General features: G+C 38.8%; 1 protein-coding gene across 1 annotated transcript in view; it reads left to right on the top strand.

Annotated features, from left to right (window-relative positions):
* Positions 1-26,729, top strand: part of RPS6KC1 (ribosomal protein S6 kinase C1) — a 233,326-nt gene that overhangs the window by 40,196 nt on the left and 166,401 nt on the right. The window contains exon 4 of the mRNA XM_082658336.1: positions 23,965-24,080. Coding sequence (XP_082514462.1) covers positions 23,965-24,080 — 116 coding nt within the window. The remainder of the gene's footprint in view (positions 1-23,964; positions 24,081-26,729) is intronic.

Raw genomic sequence — 26,729 nt, 5'->3', positions numbered from 1 at the left:
AGTCTTAGCAATAACTTTTTGGATATGTCTCCTCAGGCAAAGGAAATAAAGGCAAAAATAAATGGGATGACATCAAACTAAAAAGCTTCAGCACAGCAAATGAAACCATTAACAGAATGAAAATACAACTTACTGAGTGGGAGAAGGTACTTGCGAATCGTATATCTGATAAAGGGTTAATATCCAAAATATATAAAGAACTCATACAACTCAACAACAAAGAAAACCAAACACCCTGATTAAAAAATGGGCAGAAAGTCTGAATAGATCTTTTTCCAAAGACATACAGATGTCCAACAGGAACATAAAAGATGTTCAACATCACTAATTATTAGGGAAATGCAAATCAAAATCACAGTTAGGTACCCCCTCATGCTCATTAGAATGGTGATTATCAAAAGTGTTGGAGAGTTCCCTTTTCTCCACACCCTCTCGAGCATTTATTGTTTCTAGATTTTTTGATGATGGCCATTCTGACTGGTGTGAGATGATATCTCATTGTAGTTTTGATTTACATTTCTCTAATGATTAATGATGTTGAGCATTCTTTCATGTGTTTGTTGGCAGTCTGTATATCTTCTTTGGAGAAATGTCTATTTAGGTCTTCTGCCCATTTTTGGATTGGGTTGTTTGTTTTTTTGTTATTGAGCTGCATGAGCTGCTTGTATATTCTGGAGATTAATCCTTTGTCGTTGCTTCATTTACAAATATTTTCTCCCATTCTGAGGGTTGTCTTTTGGTCTTGTTTATGGTTTCCTTTGCTGTGCAAAAGCTTTTAAGTTTCATTTAGTCCCATTTGTTTGTTTTTATTTCCATTTCTCTAGGAGGTGGGTCAAAAAGGATCTTACTGTGATTTATGTCAAAGAGTGTTCTTCCTGTGTTTTCCTCTAAGAGTTTGATAGTGTCTGGCCTTACATTTAGGACAATGTAGTTTTAATAGAGTCTTTTTTTCTTATACTACATAGGTAAGTCAAATTCATGCTGCATGCTAGTTTGCTAAATATTTGGACCGTGCCTTTTGTGGTAGACAGTCTCCAAGATGGCCACCTGTAATCCTCCTCTCCTGCTAGTTACACATTGGTGTCTTCTCTTCCCAGGGATTGGTCTTTGGGACCAGTAGCATAAGGAAAAGTGACAGTATGTCATTTCTGAGATTAGGTTGTAAAGGCCATGGCTTCTCTCTTGGGGATGTTCCCTCCCTCTCTCTCATTACTTGCTCTGAGGTTTACCAGCTTTCATATTGTAAGGACACTCATGCAGCCTATGACGAGGCCCCCATGGAGAGGAACAGGGGGCAACAGCCAACACCCTGCAGGCATCTGACACCTGGCACAACCATGTGAATGAACTTAGATGCAGATTCTCCAGTTCCTGTAGAACTTTGAGATGATTGCAACACTGACTGACAGCTTGACTGCAGCCTCATGAGAGACCTTGAGCTAGAACCATCCAGCCAAGCCACTTTTGGATTCCTAACTATCAGAGGTTGTGTGAGATACTAATGTTTATTGTTGTAGGCTGCTAAGTTTGGGGGTAGTTTGTTACATAGCAATGACTACTTAATAGATTTTTTTTTTTTTAACCTGTAAGTAGAGTGCTGTTATGACAAAAACCAAAAAATGTGGAGAGTGGCTTTGGAATGAGCCATGGGCTTTGAGGAGAGTGTGAGGGCCTGAAGTGTCCTGAAGAAGCTATTCATAGAAGCCTCACGGTCGTTGATAAGACTGCGGGTGAGGGTTTGCAGGAAAATCAGGTAACTGTTACTGGAAATTAGAGGAAGGTAGTGGATCCTTCTTATGTAGTTGCAGAAAGTCTAGCCACATGGTTGCATACAGTTATTTGGAAAGTAGAAAATGTACCAAAGAAGAGGGTAATGTAGCCAAGGAGATTTCCAACCAGAGTGTTTATAAGTATGGTGTGGTTTCTTCTTGCTGCTTTTAGTAAAATGTGAGCGGAGAGAGAAATTAAAGGAAGGATTGTTTTTGTGGTGGCTTAAAACAATAGAACTTTATTTTCTTGCAGTTCTGGGGGCCAGAAGTCTGAAATAAGTAACTTTGGGCAGAAATCAAGGCGTCAGCAGGGCCTAGAGCCTCTAGGGAAGAATATGTTCCTTGCCTCTTTCAGTTTTTGGTGACTGGGTGTGTTCCTTGGCTTGTGCCAGCATCTTGTCAATCTTCAAAGCCCTCATCTTCAAACCTCTGTCTGCTTCATCTTCATATTGCCTTCTCTGTGGAATCTCTCTCTGTTTCTCTCTTATAAGAACATTTGTGATGGCATTTAGTGCCCACCCTGATAATTCAGGATAATCTCAAGATCCTTAATCAAAAGTGCAAAGACTCTTTGTCCAAATAACATATCATCTACAAGTTCCAGGAATTTGGACCTGGTATCTTTGGGGTCATTTTTTAGACTATCGCATATATTCACCTTCCTCCCTCCCTCCATGTCTCCATCCCTCTCTCCCTTCCTTCTTCCTTCCTTTCTTCCAAAACTTTTAAGATCATGAATATATCCTGCTCTTCTACAAAATTGCCTCTTAGATTCAGCATCCATTGATTCTTGCATGAACCAGTGTTTGCATGATGGCTACAAAATAATGATTTTTCCAGTTCCAGCACCCCTTCCACATTAATGATTATCCTCCCTTCTCACTTTATCTGTGTATCTTTGTTAACTATTCTTCTTTTTACTTGTATCTGTTTATCTGTCTATACAACTATATGTCTGTGTATTGTATCTGTCTGTATATTTATCCATCTATCCATTATTTATTTGGACACATATACCTATTTTTTTCCCCTAATAGTTTAGAATTCATTAATGTACTTAATTATTTTGATGCTCAAATTGTCCTAGTTTTGACCAGTAGGAGACCTTTTACTCTGGCTTTTCTGTCCTTGTAACTTCTTCCTATCAAATTTTTTTTTTTAAAGTACTTCTTACTTTTAGGCATAAGAAGATGTTCATTGCTCATCTTGAATTTATTATGCTCCAGCCCTGGAATCAGCCGTCTTTTCACAGAGCCCTGGTTGCTTTTTGTGGGGAATGATTTTAGAAACTATGTTAGTTATCAATTTATTGCATTTTAGCTCCAAATCAACCTTTTATTGCCTTATTGGACCTACTGTTCCAACTGGCATGTATAAACTTAATCTGCAGAGGGTATTGGAGGGACCCTGCGGGAGATACGGTTTGGGTGTACTTCTGTTCCTGCTTGCTGTGTTGCCAGTGGCATGTGCGTGTGTGGGCTGCCCAGTGTGCTCATCCTCTAGCAAATTTTGTTGCCAGTTCCTATCTGGGGCTTCCTGCCTTCCACCCTTGGCCTGCTGACACCACAGCAAAATTTCTTGTTTGTCAGTTCCAGCCTGCAGTTCCTTGCGCACCGACTTTGGCCCTCCTACTATGGAACAGGTATGGCTCGGGCAGCCCAGCTAACTCCTCTTACCCAGTGTGCTGCAGCCACAGTCTCCATGAGATCTGAAGTCCAGCCTTGGGGACGAGGCGCCCCTTACAAGTACTGCCTTTGGTTTTCTCTCTCCACCCTAGGATATTCCTTATAGTTCTCTTTTATTCCTTCTTAGTAGTTAATCTTGTGTAAATAGTTAATAATTCTTTGCAAGACTTTTCCTGTTCAAATTGCTGTGTGGATTCCATTTTTTGACTGGACTCTGGCTGCCCCAGAGACGAAAGAGACAACTGCCTGGGCAGTAGATAAGCTCATGGTAGCTTGCTTTTAGGCTCTTCCAGCTGCTATAGTTGGGAAACACAATGCATTTATGTACATACATATTACAGTGCATACATAATACATACTTCCATTCATATACAAACCTGCATATATACATGTATATGTACACATATATTTTTATATTCACGTACATATACATATTTCAGAGTTGTTTATGATAGCTTTTGCCAAACAAATTTTTATATGTTCAGTTCTATTCTTTTTTTTTTTTTTTTTTTTGCTGTACGCGGGCCTCTCACTGTTGTGGCCTCTCCCGTTGCGGAGCACAGGCTCCGGACGCGCAGGCTCAGTGGCCATGGCTCACGGGCCCAGCCGCTCTGCGGCATGTGGGATCTTCCCGGACCGGGGCACGAACCCGTGTCCCCTGCATCGGCAGGCGGACTCTCAACCACTGCACCACCAGGGAAGCCCTTCAGTTCTATTCTTGCATGCCCCTCCACTAACCTCCCTGCCAAGATTTTGCAGTTTTGGTCCTGATTAGAAAGGTCTCCCATACCTACATTTGCTTGTAAGATGATTTTTATAGCTTAAAAAGTTCTTTTCAATATCCATGTGGAATTTATATTTGAATGGGATATCAGATGACACTCCATTTTACTGTTCTTTCAGATGGTTAGGTGTCTGTTATAAGATTATTTATTAAATAATCCATATTTTTCCTAGTGAAATCTTTGTTATACTTTTCATATGCGTTGCCATGAATTAAAGGTTTTTTTCTTTTGTGGCATTTATTTGTCTATTCTTACATTAATTCCTGTTTCTATACCATGTTGATCTTCGTATAATGGCTTTAGAGAGTATGTTCTGATACCAACTATATTTCTCATCAACATTGGGGAAATTGCTGCCTTTCAGGATCACTGTGGAATTCCTGGGGCTCTTACATTGGTGCTTCTTGGTTTTAAGAAGCCGTGCCAATTATCCATTTATTGCCTCTTAGCTTCAGATCCCTTCTTTTTTTTTTTTTTTTTTTTGGCCATGCTGCGAGGCTTGCAGGTTTTTAGTTCCCCAACCAGGGTTTGAACCCGTGCCCTCGGCAGTAAAAGCGCAGAGTCCTTACCACTGGACCTCCAGGGAGTTCCCCTTCAGGTCCCTTCTTTCATTTCCCGTTCTGCATTAATGGGTTGGACTCTGTAAGCATTTTCCTTTACAGTGAGTATGCAGTTAAGCTTCACAGTAGAGGACACGGGAGGGGCATTGTGGGAGGGTGAGGTCTTTTCTTCTTCTTTCCAGTGTTCTATGGGCTTTGTTTTTCATTTTGCTTTTGTTGCACCGTTGCCAGAGGCATCTGCCTCAGCTGTATACCTAGAGCTCAGGCTCCTGATAAGCTTGCAGCCCCAGCCAATTGATGGCCATCTAGCTAAGCACACCAAGGTCCCCCAGACCTATTGGAGAATGGGCTTCAGACTCTCTGACTTCCTCTGTGTACCTGCCTCTCAGCTTCAGCCTGCTAGCACCCTGTACCCCTCCTGACAGGGACACTGTAGACCTAAGGCCTTGTTGCCCTGCAGGTGAACAGATTCTTGATGCCCCTCTCCTTCTCCATGCATGTCTGACAGCTTTGGCCTGCCTTTATTACTTCAGAAAGTCATTTCCTGTGGCCTTCCCGACACTGCCACTGTGTCTCCCAGGCCTTGCATTACCTTGCTTGTGAGTGGGCTCCCAGCACTGTGACTCTCTCGTTGCCCACCCGCCAGACTTGTCCCTTCTGAAGCCTGCAGGGGTCTTTCCTGGCAACTGTGGACCAGTTCTGGCCCGGGAAACCCAGCAAATGTCTCCCCCATCCAGTGGCTCTAACCATACCTTTTCCAAGAAGATCTGGGTCCTAACCTTGGGGAGGGCTTTCCCCTTCCAATTTTTTTCTTCCTTGGGTACCCTGGGGTATTCTTTAGAGTTCTCTTTTCACTTTAGAGTTTCATTTTTCCATTGTCATGGTTAATAATTCTTTATATTAAACTTTTCCTGTTCCAATTACTGTGTGGTTTTGATCTCTTGACTGAACCCTACTGTCTATCTTTCATTTTAGAAGAATTCTGGATGATCTGATGTTATCTTGTCTCCATTGGCTAAGAGTCCACGTGGCACAGGGATTTCTTCGTTCTGATTTGATTGCAGGACCACAGTACTAACTGAGCTTCACACCTGCTTCCTCAGGATATTCAGCACGTTTTAACAGCTCCTTGAGATCTGGGCACAAGATGCAGAGAATCTTATATAGTATAGCAACATCAGTGGCATTTATGCCAGGATAAAGTGGTCATCGAAAGCTTCTTGCTACAATTATTTAATTTTAATAAATACTAAATATTAACAATTTATGATATATAGTGATATTTTGAAATATAAGTAATAGCAAGAAGTATCTTGGATGCATAATTAAAAAGGTGAAAAACAATTGAGGGATGTGGGCAGCTGGTCACTAGCAATAGAACCATTAGTCCTGATGGGTCCATCCATTCATTCCGTTCTCCTATTAAGCATTAGGAGGATCCACAGACTCTTTGTTATCATAGGCTATTAACCTTTGACTGCTTGCTTTTGGCCTTTGAGTCCAGACATTCCATTGGTGCTCCACATTTCTGTTGCCTTTTGTTCATAGTTACTATCCAAGATCTATGGTTCCCTACGTTTTTTCTTGACACCTGTCCTGGTTAAAGTTGCAGCTGGTTACATGCCACAAATCTGTTATTAATAGAGTCTTCTCTGATAAATTTCAGTTTAGCTCTTAATTATCTGGAAATTTTATGGGCACATTTAATTCAAGAAACATTTTAGAAATAAGCACTGTGGATACAATGACTCAATCTCTGTCTTCTAAGAAACTTAGAGTCTCATAGTTGAAGTGAGCATCATGATCCAGAAGTGCTTTAGGATGTGGCATTCTTACTGTCAAGTTTTTAAATCTTGTGACACTCTACTTTTATTATGAAGATGCAAATAATTTAAAAATAGACTAATCTGAGGAGTTTTAAGAATCATACTTCTAAATCCACATCAAAAAGTTTTTTTTCTTTTGTATTCTGAAAGTAAAGAAACCTCCCTCATGTTGTACTTAACTGTCTTTTCCTCCCCCTTTCAACTCTAAGCTGTGTTGTTTAGAGACTGCTTTATTCTTACTTATGGATATATCTTCAGCATGTAGGACCATGCCTAACATATAAATGCTTGAAAAATAAATTTAGCAAAAAGAAAATGAGTGAAGATTTAAGAATTGGAGTAGTTATAGGCAATGATATTAAAAGTCAGTCACGGGCTTCCCTGGTGGCATAGTGGTTAAGAATCCGTCTGCCAATGGCAGGGGACACAGGTTTGAGCCCTGGTGTGGTAAGATCCCACATGCAGTGGAGCAACTAAGCCCATGAGCCACAACTACTGAGCCTACGCTCTAGAGCCCGCGAGCCACAACTACTGAGCCTGTGTGCTACAATTACTGAAGCCCTCGCACCTAGAGCCCGTGCTCTGCAACAAGAGAAGTCACTGCGATGAGAAGCCCGCACACCACAACGAAGAGTATCCCCTGCTCGCCGCAACTAGAGAAAGCCCGCACACAGCAGCAAAGACCCAATGCAGCCCCCCCCCAAAAAAAAGTCTCATGGCAGAAATTTAAAAGTTTGATTATAGCTGCTATGGGGAAATAGATACAGGAAGAGTAGAAATTTGACCAGGTTGGGGAGGACAATTTGGAATATACCTTTTCCTGTTTTTGGTAAATTTTACTACACATCTATTCTCATGTCTACACAGGAGATATTTATCAGATTATCAGACGCTTTGGCTTCAGAAGTCTCCTTTACACTCTTAAAAATTATTGAAGCTTGAAGATTGTATTTGGTTATATCTCTCAATATTTACCATACTAGAAGTTTAAAAATATTATTGTACTAAATTAAGAATTAAAACACACTTAACATGTTAATATTTTTATGAAAAATGATTTTTCCAAAGCAAAAAAACTAGAGGAGTACTATTAGTTTACTTTTGCGAACCTCCAATGCCTGTATTAAAAGAAGACAGCTGATTATTTTTTTTTAATAAATTTATTTATTTTATTTATTTATTTTTGGTGCGTTGGGTCTTCTTTGCTGTGCGGGCTTTCTCTAGTTGCGGCGAGCAGGGGCTACTCTTCGTTGCGGTGTGTGGGCTTCTCATCGCTGTGGCTACTCTTGCTGCGGAGCACGGGCTTTAGGCGCGCTTTAGGGTTTCAGTAGTTGTGGCTTGCGGGCTCTAGAGCGCAGGTTCAGTAGTTGTGGTGCATGGGCTTAGTTGCTCTGTGGCATGTGGGATCTCCCCGGACCAGGGCTCAAACCCATGTCCCCTACCTTGGCAGGCGGATTCTTAACCACTGCCCCACCAGGGAAGTCCCAACAGCTGATTCTTGTATCTGCTTTTGGATTCAGTCTGTGGTGGTGGTTTTGGTTGAAGTATATGACGAAAATTTAGGGTCACACAGATGATGTAGTTGAAACAGGGAGGAGTATTTTAATAGCTCTTCAGATAATTGAAGATATTCTTTGATACATAGAGCTTGACAGTGGTAAATTCCTCCTTTTTTCTGTTATTGAAGTCTAGCTGATTTACAATATTATGTTAGTTTCAGGTGTACAACATAGTGCTTTGATATTTTTAAAAATTATACTCTATTTGAAGTTATAAAATGTTGGCTATATTCTCTGTGCTGTACATTACATCCTTGTATCTTATTTATTTTATGCCTAGTAGTTTGTACCTCTTAATTCCCTACCCCTATATTGCCCCTCCCCTCAACCTTGTCTCCACTAGTAACCATTAGTTTGTTCTATGTATCTGTGTGTCTGTTTCTGTTTTGTCATACTCATTTGTTTTATTTTTTAGATTCTACATGTAAGTGAAAATATACAGTATTTGTCTTTCTCTGCCTTATTTCACTAAGCATAATACTTTCCAGGTACATCCATGTTGTTACATATGGCAAAATTTATTCTTTTCTGTGACTGAGTAGACAGCGGTAATTTCTTATTCTTTTATTAACATTTTTTTTAATTGGAGTATAATTGCTTTAGAATGTTGTGTTAGTTTCTGCTGTAGAATGAAGTGAATCAGCTGTATGTCTACCTATATCTCCTACCCTGTGGACCTCCCTCCCCCGCCCCCACATCCCACCCATCTCAGTCGTCACAGAGCACCAAACTGAGCTTTCTGTGCTTTATAGCATGTTCCTACTAGCTATCAGTTTTACGCATGGTAGTGTATATATGTCAATCGTAGTCTCCCAATTCGGCCCACCTTCCCCATCACCCCCTGGGTTCACATGTCTGTTCTGTACATCTACATCTCTATTCCTGCCCTGCAAATAGGTTCTTCTCTACCATTTTTCTATATTCCACATATATGTGTTACTATATGATATTTGTTTTTCTCTTTCTGGCTTACTTCATTCAGACTGACAGACTCTAGGTCCATCCACATCTCTACAGATGACCCAATTTCGTTCCTTTTTATGGCTGAGTAATATTCCATTGTATATATGTGCCACATCTTCTTTATCCGTTCATCTGTCATTGGACATTTAGGTTGTTTCCATGTTCTGGCTATTGTAAATAGTGCTGCAATGAACATTGGGGTACATGTGTCCTTTTGAATTATGGTTTTCTCAGGGTATATGCCCAGTAGTAGGATTGCTGGGTAATATGGTAGTTCTGTTTTTAGTTTTTTAAAGAACCTCCATACTGTTCTCCATAGTGGCTGTACCAATTTACATTCCTACCAGCAGTGCAAGAGGGTTCCCTTTTCTCCACACCCTCTCCAGCATTTACTGTTTATAAATGTTTTGATGATGGCCACTCTGACCAGTGTGAGGTGATACCTCATTGTAGTTTTGATTTGCATTTCTCTAATAATTAGTGATGTTGAGCATCTTGTCATGTGCCTCTTGGCCATCTGTATGTCATCTTTGGTGAAATGTCTATTTAGGTTTTCCACCCATTTTTTGACTGGGTTGTTTGTTTTTTTGATATTGAGCTCCATGAGCTGTTTGTATATTTTGGAGATTAATCCTTTGTTGCTTCATTTGCAAATATTTTCTCCCATTCTGAGGGTTGTCTTTTCATCTTGTTTATTGTTTCCATTGCTGTGCAAAAGCTTTTAAGTTTCATTAGGTCCCATTTGTTTATTTTTGGTTTTATTTTCATTACTCTAGGAGGTGGGTCAAAAAAGATCTTGCTGTGGTTTATGTCAGAGTGTTTTTCCTTTGTTTTCCTCAAAAGTTTTGTAGTGTCCGGTCTTACATTTATGTCTTTAATCCATTTTGAGTTTATTTTTGTGTATGGTGTTAGGGAGTGTTCTAATGTCATTCTTTGACATGTAGCTGTCCAGTTTTCCCAGCACCACTTATTGATGAGGCTGTCTTTTCTCCATTATATGTTCTTGCCTTATTTGTCATAAAGTAGGTGACTATATGTGTGTGGGTTTATCTCTGAGCTTTCTATCCTGTACCACTGATCTATATTTCTGTTTTTGTGCCAGTACCATGCTGTCTTGGTTACTGTAGCTTTGTAGTATAGCTTGAAGTTGGGGAGCCTGATTCCTCCAGCTCCATGTTTTTTTCCCTCAAGATTGCTTTGGCTATTCAGGGTCTTTTGTGTTTCCACACAAATTTTAAAATTTTTTGTTCTAATTCTGTGAAGAATGCCACTGGTAATTTGATAGGGATTGCATTGAAACTGTAGATTGCTTTGGGTAGTATAATCATTTTCACAAATCTGATTCTTCCAATCCAAGAACATGGTATATTTCTTCTATCTGTTTATGTCATCTTTGATTTCTTTCATCAGTGTTTTATAGTTTTCTGAGTACAGGTCTTTTGTCTCCTTAGATAAGTGTATTCTTAGGTATTTTATTCTTTTTGTTGCGATGGTAAATTGGATTGTTTCTTTAATTTCTCTTTTTGATCTTTCGTTGTTAGTGTGTAGGAATGCAAGAGATTTCTGTGCATTAATTTTGTATCCTGCAACTTTACCAAGTTCATTGATTAGTTCTAGTAGTTTTCTGGTGGCATCTTTAGGATTTTTAATGTATAATATGTCATCGGCAAACAGTGACAGTTTTACTTCTTTTCCAATTTGTATTCGTTTCATTTCTTTTTCTTCTCTATTGCCATGGCTAGGACTTCCAAAACTATGTTGAATGAGTGGCAAGAGTGGACATCCTTGTCTTGTTCCTGGTCTTAGTGGAAATGCTTTCAGTTTATCACCAATGATGTTTGGTGTGGGTTTGTCATATATGACCTTTATTATGTTGCAGTAGGTTCCGTCTGTGCACATTTTCTGGAGAGTTTTTATCATAAATGGGTGTTGAATTTTGTCAAAAGCTTTTTCTGTACCTATCGAGATGATCATATGGTTTTTATTCCTTAATTTGTTAATATGGTGTATCACATTGATTTATTTGCATGTATTGAAGAATACTTTCATTCCTGGGACAAATCCCACTTGATCATGATGTATGATCCTTTTAAAGTGTTGTTGGATTCTGTTTGCTAGTATTTTGTTGAGGATTTTTGTGTCTCTGTTCATCAGTGATATTGATCTGTGATGTTCTTTTTTTGTGATATCTTTTTCTGGTTTTGGTATCAGGGTGATGGTGGCCTCATAGAACAAATTTGGGAGTGTTCCTTCCTCGGCAATTTTTTTGAAGCGTTTAAGAAGGATAGGTGTTAGCTCTTCTTTAAATGTTTGGTAGAATTCGCCTGTGAAGCCATCTGGTCCTGGGCTTTTGTTTGTTGGAAGATTTTTAATCACAGTTTCAACTTCAGTGCTTGTGATTGGTCTGTTTTTATTTTCTATTTCTTCCTGGTTCATGCTTGGAAAATTGTACCTTTCCAAGAATTTGTCCATTTCTTTGAGGTTGTCCATTTTAATGGCATATAGTTGTTTGTAGTAGTCTCTTATAATCCTTTGTATTTCTGCGGTGTCAGTTGTGATTTCTCCTATTTCATTTCTAATTTTTTTGATTTGCACCCTCTCCCTTTTTTTCTTGATGAATCTGGCTAAAGGTTTATCAATTTTGTTTATCTTCTCAGAGAACCAACTTTTACTTTTATTGATCTTTGCTGTTGTTTCCTTTGTTTCTGTTTTATTTATTTCTGCTCTGATATTTATGAATTCTTTCCTTCTACTGACTTTGGGTTTTCTTTGTTCTTCTTTCCCTAGTTGCTTTAAGTGTAAGGTTAGATTGTTTATTTGAGATTTTTCTTGTTTCTTGAGGTGAGGTTGAATTGCTATGAACTTCCCTCTTAGAACTGCCTTTGCTGAGTCCCATAGGTTTTGGGTCGTCGTGTTTTCATTGTCATTTGTTTCTAGGTATTTTTAATTTCCTCTTTGGTGTCTTCAGTGATCTCTTGGTTATTTAGTAGCACGCTGTTTAGCCTCCATGTATTTGTGATTTTTTTCAGTTGTTTTTCTGTAATTGATTTCTAATCTCATAGCCTTGTTGTTGGAAAAGATGCTTGATACGATTTCAGTTTTCTTAAGCTTTCCAAGGCTTGATTTGTGACCCAAGATGTATCTATCCTGGAGAATCTTCTGTGTGCACTGAGAAGAAAGTGTATTCTGCCACTTTCGGGTGGACTCTCCTATAAATATCAATTAAATCTATTTGGTCTATTGTGTCATTTAAAGCTTGTGTTTCCTTATTTATTTTCTGTTTGGATGATCTGTCCGTTGCTGTAAGTGGGGTGTTAAAATCCCCTACAATTATTGTGTTACTGTTGATTTCTCCTTTTATGGTTAGCATTTGCCTTATATATTGAAGTGCTCCTATGTTGGGTGTATAAATATTTATAATTGTTATATCTTCTTTTTGGATTGCTCCCTTGATCATCATGTAGTGTCTTTCCTTATCACTTGTAACAGTCTTTATTTTATCTGATATGACTGTTGTTACTCCAGGTTTCTTTTGATTTCCATTTGCATGGAATATCTTTTTCCGTCACCTCACTTTCAGTCTGTATGTGTCCCTATGTCTGAAGTAGGTCTCTTGTAGACAGCATATATATACAGGTCATGTTTTTGTATCCATTCAGCCAGTCTGTGTCTTTTGGTTGGGGCATTTAATCCATTTACATTTAAGGTATTTATCGATATGTATGTTCCTATTACCATTTTCTTAATTATTTTAGGTTTGTTTCTGTGGGTCTTTTTCTTCACCTAGAGAAGTTCCTCTAGCATTTGTTGTAAAGCTGGTTTGGTGGTGCCAAATTCTCTTAACTTTTGCTTGTCTGTAAAGGTTTTAATTTCTCCATCAAATCTGAATGAGATCCTTGCTGGGTAGAGTAATCTTGGTTGTAAGTTTTCCTCTTTCATTACTTAAAGTATACCCTGCCACTCCCTTCTGGCCTGCAGAGTTTCTGCTGAAAAACCAGCTGATAACCTCATGGGGATTCCCTTGTATGTTATTTTTTGCTTTTCCCTTGCTGCTTTAAATATTTTTTTTCTTTGAATTTAATTTTTGATAGTTTGATTAATATGTGTGTTGGTGTGTTTCTCCTAGGGTTTATCCTGTATGGGACTCTTTGTGCTTCCTGGACTTGGGTGGCTATTTCCTTTTCCACATTAGGGAAGTTTTTGACTATAATCTCTTCGAATATTTTCTCAGACCCTTCCTTTTTCTGTTCTTCTGGGACCCCTATAATTCGAATGTTGGTGCGTTTAGTGTTGTCCCAGAGGTCTCTGAGATTGTCTTCAATTCTTTTCATTCTTTTGTCTTTATTCTGCTCCTCGGCAGTTATTTCCACCATTCTGTCTTCCAGCTCATTCATTCTTCTGCCTCAGTTATTCTGCTGTTGATTCCTGCTAGTGTATTTTTAATTTCATTTATTGTGTTGTTCACCTCTGTTTGTTCTTTAGTTCTTCTAGGTCTTTCTTAAATATTTCTTGTATTTTCTTTATCTTTGCCTCCATTCTGTTTCTGAGATTTTGGATCATTTGTACTATCATTACTCTGAATTCTTTTTCAGGTAGGTTGCTTATTTCCTCTTCATTTATTGGGTCGTAGGTTTTTACTTTGCTCCTTTATCTGTAACATGGTTTTTTGTTGTCTCTCTTTTTTTTTTTTTTTTTTTAATGGGTGGGACTGTGTTCCTGTCTTACTGGTTGTTTGGCCTGAGGCTTCCAGCACTGGAGTTTGTATGCTGTTGGGTAGAGCCAGGCGTTGGTGGTGAGATGAGGACCTCCAGGAGACCTCAGTCTGATTAATATTCCTTGGGGTCTGAGGTTCTCTGTTAGTCCAGTGGTTCGGACTCAGAGCTCCTAGCACAGGGGCTCAGGCCCAACCCCTAGCCTGTGAACCAGGATCCCGCAAGCCACGCGGGGTGGCAAAGGAAAAAAAAGGGAGGAGACAATAACAAAGAGTAAAATATAAATAAGATTAGAAAACTAACAGATATGTTATAAAAAATAAAAATATAGATGAAACAATAACAAGATAAGACAGATCCACAGTAGCAAGAAAGAGGGAAAAGAAAAACAAGCAGAAAAGGCCTTGGCTGTAGGGGGTGGGGCTTAGGCAGCGGTTTGGATTAAGTGGGGATGGGGTCTAGGTTTAGGACCCACAGCCCTGGGAGGATGGGGGCGGGGCATAGGCTCAGTGCAGCCAGAGGGGCCCTGGAGTGCCTCTGGCCTCAGAGTGTGGATGATGAGTTCCAGGACCTCAGCAGGGTCCCCAGGGTCGGATTGGTTGGGGAAATGTTAGCCGCGCTTCTCCCCGCTGATCCTCCCATCCCAGAGTGTCCCTCCCCGTTCGCCTCTACTCTTCTCCCCCCCTCCCCCTGCCACGCCCCTAGGACCCACATGGCTGGAGGGGATCTTGGATGATCGAGGACCAGGCCCGGGACCCCAGCAGGCTCCCCGGGCCCAAGTGGGCAGGGGAAACGCTAGGCACGTTCCCCCCGATCCTCCATTCCTGGAGGGTCCCTTGTCTTCCTCTCTCCTTTCCCCCCACCACCTTGCTCCCATGCCCCTACGGCTCACACGGTTGGAGGGTGCCCTGCAAGGTAGAGGACCAGGCCGGGGAGCCCAGCAGGCCTCCCGGGGCCTGCCTAGGTGGGGGAAATGCAAGCTGCGTTACCTCCCTGATCCTCCGATCCCTGAGGGTCCCTCCCCGTTCGCCTCTCCTCTTCTTTCCCCACCATCCCTCCCACGCCCCCAGGACCCACATGGCCAGAAGTGGCCTTGGAGGGCAGAGAACCTGGCCTGGGACCCCAGCAGGCTTCCCAGGGCCCGATTGGGCAGGGGAAACGCTAGCCGCTTTCCCCTCTGATCCTCTGAACCCCCAAGGGTCTCTGAAGGCTTGGGAACCCCTTCCCTCCCCCAGCCACCCCTCAGGGGTGCTGTTCCCATTTGGCCTCTACTTCTCCTCCCCCCTTGCTCCCCCCTACGTCCTACCTTATCACTTGGGGGTTCCTCCTGTCCCCTTGGGTGTTTAGGTCCCCCACCAGCATCTGGTTAGGTGCCCTAGTTGTGGGGGGATGCAAACTCTGCGTCCTCCCACTCTGCTATCTTGACCCCGCCCCCCACAGCAGTAATTTCTTAAAGGTTTAATTGCATTATGGAATCTGAAACCCTGTCAATGAACCTTTGGTACTTTGTTATATTAAAATCCATTAGTCTGGGGACTTCCCTGGTGGTGCAGTGGTTAAGAATCTGCCTGCCAATGCAGGGACATGGGTTCGATCCCTGGTCCGGGAAGATCCCATATGCTGCAGAGCAGCTAAGCCCATGGGCCACAACTACTGAGTCTGTGCTCTAGAGCCTGTGAGCCACAACTACTGAGCACATGCACCACAACTACTGAAGCCCACATGCCCTAGAGCCCGTGCTCTCCAACTGCTAAGCCCACGTGCTGCAATTACTGAAGCCCATGCGCTGTAGGACCTGCGTGCCGCAACTACGGAGCCTGCGTGCTGCAGCTGCTGAAGCCCGCACTCCTAGAGCCCGTGATTCTCAGCAAGAGAAGCCACCACAATGAGAAGCCCGCACATCTCAACGAAGAGTAGCCCCCACTCACCACAACTAGAGAAAGCCCATGTGCAGCAACGAAGACCCAATACAGGCAAAAAAAAAAACAAACGTAAAAAATTAAAGAAAAAACCATCTGGTCTGTCTTAGATTTGAATGGATATTTTACTTATGCATGAGCTTGTAACATCATGCATTGATCATTTGAAAAAGATTGGTTCCTTGAGTTATGCAGATCTTGAAAATGTTGACCCATTTCATTATATATCAAAAATTGTTAATATCATCACAGATCTCTAAAGGAAATTTTTTAAGTATTACGAAGCTGTCAAGCTTATAGTGAATTGACAGCTTGAATTTCATCACTGAAAACAATGCCATTGGTTGTTTTACTTGAAGTGTTAGGCTCAGTTTATTTTTGAGAGAATATTTGTCAAATATCCAAGTCTGAGTAGTTATAGTTTTTTTTTAACCCATAGACTTTTAAAAAGAAATGGTCTCAGGGACTTCCCTGGTGGTCCAGTGGTAAAGAATCCACCTTGCAATGCAGGGGACACAGGTTCGATCCCTGGTCAGGGAACTGGAACAGTCAACTAAGCCCGTGTGCCACAACTACTGAGCTCTCATGTCTCACCTAGAGCCCACATGCCACAGACTACAGAGCCCTCTGGAACCTGCATGTCACAACTACATAAGAGAAAACCTGCACGCCACAACTAGAGAGAAGCCCGCGCACCACAACAAAGAGCCTGCACGCTGCAACTAAGACCCGACGCAGCCAAAAATAAAGAAAAAAAAATAGAAATGGTCTCAAGGATTGAGGTTTAATAAAGTTAATAATTTTTACTGCTTCATCAAGGACATTCTCACGTGAAACTGGCATTTAAAAAAATTTAATATGAGTGAGTGGCAATAAGGAATATGATTACTAGTAAGTATAGTTTGGTGTCATTGTCTTGATTCATGCCAAGAGGTCAGCAGTTTTACTGCCATTGCTTTTAGATTATCAGTGCAAATGTCAATGTGGTGAAAAATGCAACTTCTGTCTTGGTATTATTATGAAAATGGTTTTGACCTTGTTGATCCCTTAAAAGGCCCTCGGGGGGACCCCCAGCTGTCTGTGGACCAAACTTTGAGAACACACAGCACATATATGAACACACATATATGTATATACACATGGGTTTCCTTGAAGCATTTTCAATACTGACATTGAATTTTCTCACTGTGTGATTCTATGGATGTGCCATAATTTAGCCAATAAATAGAATTCTGCAGCTATTTGAGATAGACTGATATAGAAAGATGTCCAATATATATTTTTAAGATACAGAAAACAAATGTTGCATAGCAATATGTTTTGTAAGATCCCATCTGTGTTTAAATAGACATACATATTTGTGTGAAGTCATACCTAATGTGTATAACCTGTGATGATGTGGGTGGAGGGATATTTTTACTTTCTGCCTTATATGTTCTGTACTGTGGAATTCAACTGCACCCAAGTAGCTGTAACTTTAATGTTGGGAGATGTACAGCCCGGCTTCTTAAACAATAAGCGTGTCACTGGGTGAAAGGGAGTGGCTTCTGAATTGGTTGAGGTTCTTAGCTATTATTGTCGTTGCTAGTGGATTATTTTCAGCTTTTCTCCACATCCTTATATATTAAAGAGTGAAATTTTCTTATTAATCTTAGTAAGTGAGCAATTTATCTCTTTCAATAAATGGTACAGTCCATTTGTAATACTTATAGTTGCAGTGAACCTTGCAGACAGCAGCTGTGGTTGTATGGAGGGAAGTGTTGGTTAATCATCTGTCTTTTAGCTATTCTCACATTTTTAGTACATAAGCCTCAGCTGCAAAAGAGAGTCCTATTGTAATTTACAGAACCATTGGATATGTAGTTACTCTTCTAGTGTTACAGTGAAAAGAACATGCCTTTTGGAGTCAGATAGATTTAGGCCCAAATCTTCTCTCCATTATTTACTTAACGGTGTGATCTTGTACAAATTAACGTCTGAGCCTATTTTGTTATTGGTGAGTTAGGGATTATAGCTTCCTGTTCTGAGGATCATATCTGTAGTGTGTATAGCTCAGTGCTCGACACAACGTCAGCTACTGTTAGCGCTCATCTGTTGCTCGGTCTGCCTTTCCTCTAATATACTGCACTTTCTCTGTCTCCTTCTTCAGTGTTGCACTGTTCCACTGAGAACGTTCTGGTTAGCCTTTAAGATTTTTAGCTGTCTCATCTTCTAGGAAGTTCTGTTTCCTTTAGGCTGAGTTAGTTGTTTTCCCCTTGTGGTTCTACATCTCACCAATATGACACTTAACTCATTTTATTTTTCTCCAATTTTTTTTAACTTGTAGAATTTTCAAATTTACCAAAAGACCCTAAAGAACAGTGTAGTGAACACTTATATACCTTTTGTCCAAGTTCACTGATGAACATTTTGCCACATTTTCCTGTATCTCTGTGTGTGTGTATCATTTTTTTACTGAAGCACTTGAGAATAAGTTGGAGATATTGTGACATTTCATCCCTACTTCCCATATTTCCCCTATAGTCACAATACCATATTATTCAAGGAATTCAGCACTCAAGGAATTTAGCATTGATATAATACTATTATCAAATATGTAGTCAATATTCAGATTTTTCCAGTTATTCTAAAAATGTTTTTTTTAGATTTTTTTCTTTTTTGGATCCAGGATTATGCCTCTAGGTTTGTTTCTTTAATCTAGACTATTCCTTATGCATTTTTTTTGGTCTTTCATGACATTGACATTTTTAAAGAGTATGAGACAGTTGTTTTGTAGGTTTCACCATCTTGATCTGATTGTTTTCTCATGATTAGATCATTGTTTTTTGTTTGCTTTGTTCCATCTCTCGTCACACTATGATTTCCTATGAGAAAGGCAAAGCAGTTCCTGACAGATCTAAGAAAGAACTGGCCCGACACTACCTATTTGGATGACTTTGGTGTTTCTTAAAGTTGGCCTGGCTGTGCTGTTCTTCTGTTGAATGTAAGCAGTTTCACAGAACAGGAACATTAGACAAGGCCACTCTGTGTCCTTGGATCAAGACTAAAACGAGACCACTCTGTAATCATGTCTGAACACAGACAAAAACATTTTTCAGATCACAAAAATGATCAAGCATATCTTCATCCGGGCTATCGTGATGACTACAGCTTTTTTCTTATAAATCACAGCCTTAGCCTCTGTTCATTCTTCTTGCCTCATAGTAAGATTTATTAAAATCATAGAATCATAGAATTAGATAGAATTAACAGAATCATAGAATTACTTCTACTTCCTGACAGCATCCAAGCCAGGGAAAACAAAGCCCCACTTCTTTGAATCTTTCCCCAAAGCACCTAACACAGGCTCAAATCCTTAAGTCCTTTATAACACCCTCTTAGTGAAATGCCTCAGGGTTCTCCATAGTATACTCTCTCGGAGTCTTAAATCCAGCTTGTTTAACTAGAAGTATGTTCTTGGTGCTGTTGACTAGAGGGAATTCACACCTGAGAACGTTGGCCTCCCTCTTTTTCTTTTTACTCTGTGAATGAATTTTTAATACAGTTAAGAATTAGCACCAAGCTTTTCTGGCTAGTTTCTTACTGGTCAAGGATAACTTTTAGTTTTTTATAATCAGTTTTTGGTCACCGACATTTGCATTTAAAAAAAGTGAACGCTGCTTTCAGGAGGTGTTCTATGTAATTAAAAAACATAGAGAAAATCTCAAAGGTAGCTTATAAATCAAAGAGAGAGACTTTATTTCCGATGCTTTACCAGCTTTGTTAGAAGGTTTTGGTTTAATTTTCCTTTTGCAGCTTTTAATAGCAGACCACTGTTCAGTAATTTGGAGGTGGTGGAGTGGCTTAAAGATAATATGTACATACTCACACACAAATAATATAGTATGTAATATTGTATAATAAACCTCAGGAAAAATTTGTTTTACATTTTCTATCACAATTACGTATAAATTTTCTACTCTGTTCACAGGAAAATAAAAAAATTTCCATTCCTGTGAATGGAAATTTAAAGCACTGTTAAGAGAAGCACCTGTTTATTAATTTCGCTTTGTTGTTGCCTTTTAAGGGAGGTTGATGATATTAAAAGATTAACAATTTGAGAATAGCCATTAGTGTGTTGTCTACCATTAGAATCTTGCTAACTCTTAATCTAATTTTCAAATTAGGTGGCTTTGTAACATATATTAGGGCCAGTAGTTACTGCATTAAAATTCATCTGCTTATCTTCGTGCTGCCAATACTGTTTTTTGTTGTTGTTATTTTGAAATATCTTAGGAACAAAGAAGTGAGCATGTTCTTTCATCATATTAGTTCTGATGATAGGATTCAGTGTAATTGAACCTTTTAATGCATTAGCCTTTAATTTTGGTTTTATTCCATTCTGAAAAATGTTCTAATTTATCTCTGCTTGTCCAAGTTTAGTGGAATAGAAATGCATAGATCAACAGAAATATAACAAAGACACACTTTTGACATGTTTATTCTATTTAGAAGTGATATGCTTGTTGCTTAAGCATTTAAATCTAGTTTAATAGGGAGGTGGGATGAGGCATTGATCACACTAGGATTAAAGCAGCTAATTTTTTATGTATTTGTTTCAGCCAGTAAATGAGACTTTTTTAGGATGTCATCAAATATTAGGAAGTTTTTCATTAAAATTTTTCAACAAGTTGTTAGTTCATTTAAAGATAATATCAGGTGGTCTTGTGGGTTGAAGCATAATATAATATGTGCATTTTCTGGATTTCTGTTCTGAGATTGCAGATGCTCACATAAATACTAATTTACAGGTACTGCAGTTTACTTTTTTGTTTACAGGACAAATATGTTGGACAATAATCATAAGCACCGATACATACTTAATTTATTATTTAGGCAAAACAAGGAATAATGGACATTTAGCTGTCATTTTAACCTGTTTGGCCTGCGGTTTTTTTCCCAAGATTGAATATCTTAGATTGTTTTCAGGCCACAGAATTTGATCTACATGTTAGGGCTCTTAGAAGTTTGTTTCCAGATAATATTATTGATCGGAATGCTAGCAGCGTCATTTTAGATGTGTTTTTTGTCATTGGAAGAATTTAATTTAATGTAATTGTTGCGTATGAACTGGGAACTAATAGGAAAGTAGATTTAGCATAATGGATTATATTAGGTTTGGTTACTTGTGACAAAACTTAAAACCAGATAGACGTCAATTTTTTTCTCATGGCATAAGCTCTGGAGGTAGGCTATGCAGGGCAGCATAGGAGGCAGGGCAGCTCCAAAGTAATCAGGAATCCAAGCTCCTGCCTTGTTGCTATGTCATTTTTAACCTCCCACATCATAGTCCTTCTTGGAAAGGGAAAAGGAGATAGAAGAAAAAGCGGGAGGTGGGGAGGTGAGGGTGTATATCAATTGTCTCTTAAAGAGATTTCTGGTAATCTGCAAAATAACCATTGTTTATATGTTATTGGCCAGAATTTAGTCCGTGTCCACATGTAACTGCAAGGCAAGATGGAAATTATAGTTGTTTTTTTTTTTCCCTGGGCCGCCATGTACCTAGTTAGAAATTGTGGATTATTTTACTTAGAAAGAAGGCGAGAACAGATATGGGGATAGCAGCTGGCTATCCCAAAGTAAATGAAGTAGCATACTGAATGTTAGGCATCCTCTAATTGATTGCCACTTGCCTGCTAACCTTTACTGGGCCTGGGCTCTTTGAGGATGCTGATACAAGTTACAGATCTTTTCCCTAGAAAAATGTATCTGTGGACATATGTGTGGAGTTTTGTAGGATTGTTGTAACCCATCCATTAAGCATAGGGAGTTGTTTATGGACCCACTGTTAAAATTTCTTTTTCTTTCTTTCTTTTTTTGTCTGTGTCGGGTCTGGCGGCACGTGGGATCTTCGTTGCGGCACGCAGTCTTCTCTCTAGTTGTGGTGTGCAGGTTTTCTCTTCTCTGGTTGTGGCGCGCAGGCTCCAGAGTGCATGGGCTCTGTAGTTGTGGCATGCGTGTTCCAGAGCGCATGTGCTCTGTAGTTTGTGGCACGCGTGCTCTCTAGTTGTGGCATGCATGCTCAATAGTTGTGGTGCACGGCTTAGTTTCCCTGCAGCACGTGGGATCTTAGTTCCCCGACCCGGGATTGATTGGAAGGTGGATTCTTTACCACTGGACCACCAGGGAAGTCCCTAAAATTTCTTATCAGTGAAAGATGACTATCTTCTAGGATAGAATGTTCCACTGTAAGATAGTTCTTTGTGTTAGAAAGTATTTCTATGCTTTTATTATTCACTCATACAGTCAACAAAAATATATTAGCATGTTCTATATGCCAGACACTATGATGGTATTTGAAGATTTAAAGACACCATGATTGGTTTATTAAGTGCTTACTATGTGCCTGGTATGGAACTGCTCATTTTAAGTACATTGCTCATTTTCTCCATTTTGTAAATTAGGAAATAATCTGCCTAAGATTTTATAGCTAGTGAATGATAGAGCAAGTAGTTTGAACCCAGGTCTAACTCTAAAACCATTTCTTTTAGTTACCATGAAGTAGACATTTCACCATAAGCATGAGACACATTGAGCTGAGGTATTTAGTGGTTCAGTTTCAAATTCTTGCTGTGGGTAGTATAACTAGGAATTTCTCTCTCTCTCTCTTTTATCTTTAGGTTGACAAACATTTTTAATGTGATCATGCTACCTTGCTTATTTACATTCCATAGAAAAAACCTGTTCACTTTCTATAAAACATTGTTAACCATTTTAAGGTGATATCATGATTAAAATCAAAATGCTTGAACCTCAATCTGTTATTTTCCACAAAGTCTACTTATTATGTCCAGTTTTTTAGCTGGGATATAGTATAATCTTACACATAAGGGCTGGTTTTAAATTAAAGTATGTTGGATTAGATGTGACATTTGCTAGTTTAGAACATCTTTTTTGTAATTATGTGTTTTTACAATATAGTTGAGCATTTTGAAACAGATTTCCCCATAAACAAGGGAGAGTAGAGAGTTGGCACAAATTTAGTTAGCACACCAAAATTTAATCATTAATTGTGTTTCTGAGTGGGTGGAAAATAGAGGTGATATTTTAAAAAGTAAAAAATAAATTTCCTTACTTTATAGTTATATTAAATACTTGTTGAGCTACTGCAGGAAGTGTGGCACTGCAAAAGTACCCTCTTTTCTCTTTGTACTCTCAGATGTAGTTTAATGCTTTGACTAAAGCAAGTGAGGGCTCTGTTTTAATCCATCTGTTTCTTTTTTTCCTCCCTTTCTTTCATTTGCTTCTTTGTAGTGATAACTACAAAGAAGTTGACTTATTTCCAATAAGTTGTGGTGCCTATAACTAGGAATCTCTTTATACCTCAGTTTTCTATTAACATTTTGCAAAGCCACTTAAGTACGGGATGTGTTACTCTTTTGATTTTGTATTTTTTTGAACCTAAATTGCAATCAGTATGATACATGGCATGTGACAAATGCCAACCAGTAATCTTATCTGAGAGTAGTACAAAATGGTCATATTTGAAAATATCTTATCAGCATTCAAACTGTATATATCATTAAAAAAATTCTTTGAAAACCACCTTTTGATCACCTTGCAAACCAGAGCTCACTGTGCTGTGTGTGTTCTTTTTTTTCTCACAAGTGTGCTTTCATGTACACTGACAGCATCACACATGGAATTTGGCTTGAAAGCTTTTTGCTTCAAGCTGAGGTTTTTGACCCCACTGACATACAGATGTTCTCGTAATTTTCTCTCTTCAGCTCCGTTTATAAATCAAAAAAGAGTGGGAAAGGGAAAATTATATGAGTAATTACAGTATTAAATTACTATAGAAAAGCATTTGAGTTCTTTATTAATTCTGCTTTTAACTTTAGTTTCAAATTACCAGCTTCTTAAATGGTAAGTTTTTTATATTGACAGGCTTTAGATTATCACTGCATTATTTATTTACTAGTTGACACCTCTGCCTCTTGTTTTATCAGAAACATTATTTTCTTTTCTGGTGGGAGCACTACTGATTCCAATTGTAGAGACTAGATTTGACTTCAGAAGTTTGCCTGATAAGCAGAGCAAATAGGCAATGATAGGCCTGCTGCTGCTTTCTAAATTGTGAACATAAACTAACATAAATCAGTGTTTGATCTTTCTTTCCTTAAGTGTTGATTCTTATTTAATTCTAGGACGATTTGATGAAACTGTTATTGAAGAGAGGAGACAGTGTGCTGAAGATCTGCTGCAGTTCTCTGCCAATATTCCTGCTCTTTATAACAGTAAACAGCTTGAAGATTTTTTCAAGGTTTGGTGTTCTTTCTGGAATATTTTGTGTTTTATTAAATGTCTTTGTTTTCTAATTTGTAGTAAAGCAAGATTCAAGTTGTTTTTAAAACAAAATGTCATTTACTTTTGAATTTCATAATTCACTAAAATAAGTAGAAGTTAATAGCTAAATAACAATGTCTGTGGCATGTCTTCTGTTTCTCATGTAGAACTGTATATAATTTTCGATTCACAGATTTAAAAAAAATTGATGCTGAGGGTTTAGAGATTATCTAATTTACTCCATCATAATTGAAATACATTAAAATGTTTAAATATGATGAAACTCCAGTAGTTATCTTCACTTTTTGAGGTGTCTTTCAGTAGTAGGCTTCTTTTCTGTTAGTCTATATTAAATTTGTTCTAATTAGACTAAGCTATGTAAAGATAGAACAAAAATAGTCACCGTACAACTTAAAGAGGTAGACTAGTACAAGTTGTATTACCACAGATGTTTGGATAGTAGTGTTTTAAGTTTCTTGACATGTAATGCCTTCATTCTGCGTTCATTATCATTTTAAACAATAATTTTCTAGCTTATTTTGTATTGAACCTGTGCTAGTTGTCGGTTAATATCAATGTCTTTATTTATAATATTAATGTCTTTTCCTATTTCATTTAGCTCTCTAGAAAAAAGCTAGATGATTGTGCCATAATTACTTTTTCCCTTCTTTAACTAAAAATCTACTCAATTGTATATATGTCATTTCTTAAACCATATAGGCAGCAAGGTATATGAGGATCTTACAAAAGGATCTACAAAAGGAATTTATTTTTTATGACCTATTTTAGTTTACTGAAGGAAGTTGATCTTTTGAAAGATATTATAAACTTACGACTTAGAAAGAGTAGTAGAAAAGTTTCTAGTAACAATAAGATTCTTGCTGATTGACTTAATTGCTTAATTTTTCATTAGTCTGCAGACGTGGCTGAGATGATAAATTTGGCTTCTGCTCATGACCTAATGCAGATATTTAGGATAAAAGGCCAAGTCAAATTGATACAGTATTTAGCTCTTTACTAAATACAGCTGTTTCTATGTGGCAGCAAATCTATGCTTTTAGAAAAAGGCAGCATTATTTATTATTATTTTTTAATTACTTTTTTTTGGCTGCGTTGGGTCTTCGTTGCTGCACGTGGGCTTTCTCTAGTTGTGGCGAGTGGGGGCTACTCTTCATTGTGGTGTGCGGGCTTCTCATCGTGGTGGCTTCTCTTGCTGTGGAGCACGGGCTCTAGGTGCGCAGGCTTCAGTAGTTGTAGCACGCGGGCTCAGTAGTTGCGGCTCCCGGGCTCTAGTGCGCAAGCTCAGTAGTTGTGGTGCACAGGCTTAGTTGCTCTGTGACATGTGGGATCTTCCCGGACCAGGGCTCGAACCTGTGTCCCTGCGTTGGCAGGTGGGTTTTTAACCACTGTGCCACCAGGGAAATCCCATGGCAGCATTAGTAAGCAAGAAGAATATTGCTCTATAGAAATTGTGAAAGGCAGTCTTGGAAATTAACACATGCCAAGGGCTAAAAAAGGGATATAGAGGTCAGATCATAGACTGAACAATTTAAATGAAAGCTAGCTGCTCATTCTATTTCTTTTGGGTCTGGGAATTCCTAATTGTAGCTGTTTCTGGAAGACACTTATTTTTAGGCTTTGTGGAATGAGAAACAAAAGGAAAGGAAGAAAAAATCGGGCAGTTTAAGAGAAGTCAAGCTAGTCTTGGAAAATATTTGGAAATATCTTAAGCAGTGTGCTTGGCAGGAGAGAGATACTGATTTGGTAATATGACAACAGTGATGCTTAGTTTCTTTACATAGAGATCAGTAAATATGGTCTTTGAAGGTTATTTAGCTGCAGGTAAAAAATAACAACAGCAAAACTCACCATATTATCTTAAACAAGAAAAGGGTTTATTTGTCTCATACAACAAAGTTTCTTTTTCCACATATATATATTTTTTTAAATTCAGGTATAGTTGATTTACAACATTATATAAGTTTCAGGTGTACAACATAGTGATTCACAATTTTTAAAGGTTTTACTCCATTTATAATCATTATAAAATATTGGCTACATTCCCTGTGTTGTACAGTATATCCTGGTAGCTTATTTATTTTATACATAGTAGTTTGTACCTCTGAATCCCCTACTCCTATTTTGCTCCTCCCCCTTTTCCTCTCCCCAATCATAATCACTGTTTCTCTGTATCCGAGTCTGTTTCTTTTTTGTTATATTCATCAGTTTGTTTTTTTTTTAGATTTCACATATAAATGATATCATACTGTATTTGTCTTTCTCTTTCTGAGTTATTTCACTAAATGTAACACCCTCCGAGTCCATCCATGTTGTTGCAAATGGCAAAATTTCATCCTTTTTTATGGCTGAGTAGTATTCTATTGTATATGTACACCACATCTTCTTTATCTGTTCATCTGTTGATGGACACTTAGGTTGCTTCTATATCTTGCCCATTGTAAATAATGCTACTCTGAACATTGGGGTGCATATATCTTTTTTTTTAAACATCTTTGTTGGAGTATAATTGCTTTACAGTGTTGTGTTAGTTTCTGCTGTACAACAAAGTGAATCCGCTATATGCATACTTATACACCCATATCCCCTCCCTCTTGCGTCTCCCTCC

The sequence above is a fragment of the Grampus griseus genome (assembly GCF_964374135.1).
Source record: "Grampus griseus genome assembly, chromosome: 1".
NCBI classification, from domain to species: Eukaryota; Metazoa; Chordata; class Mammalia; order Artiodactyla; family Delphinidae; genus Grampus; species Grampus griseus.
Note: the sequence above shows the minus strand (reverse complement) of the source record. Positions and strands in the feature narration are given on the sequence as shown.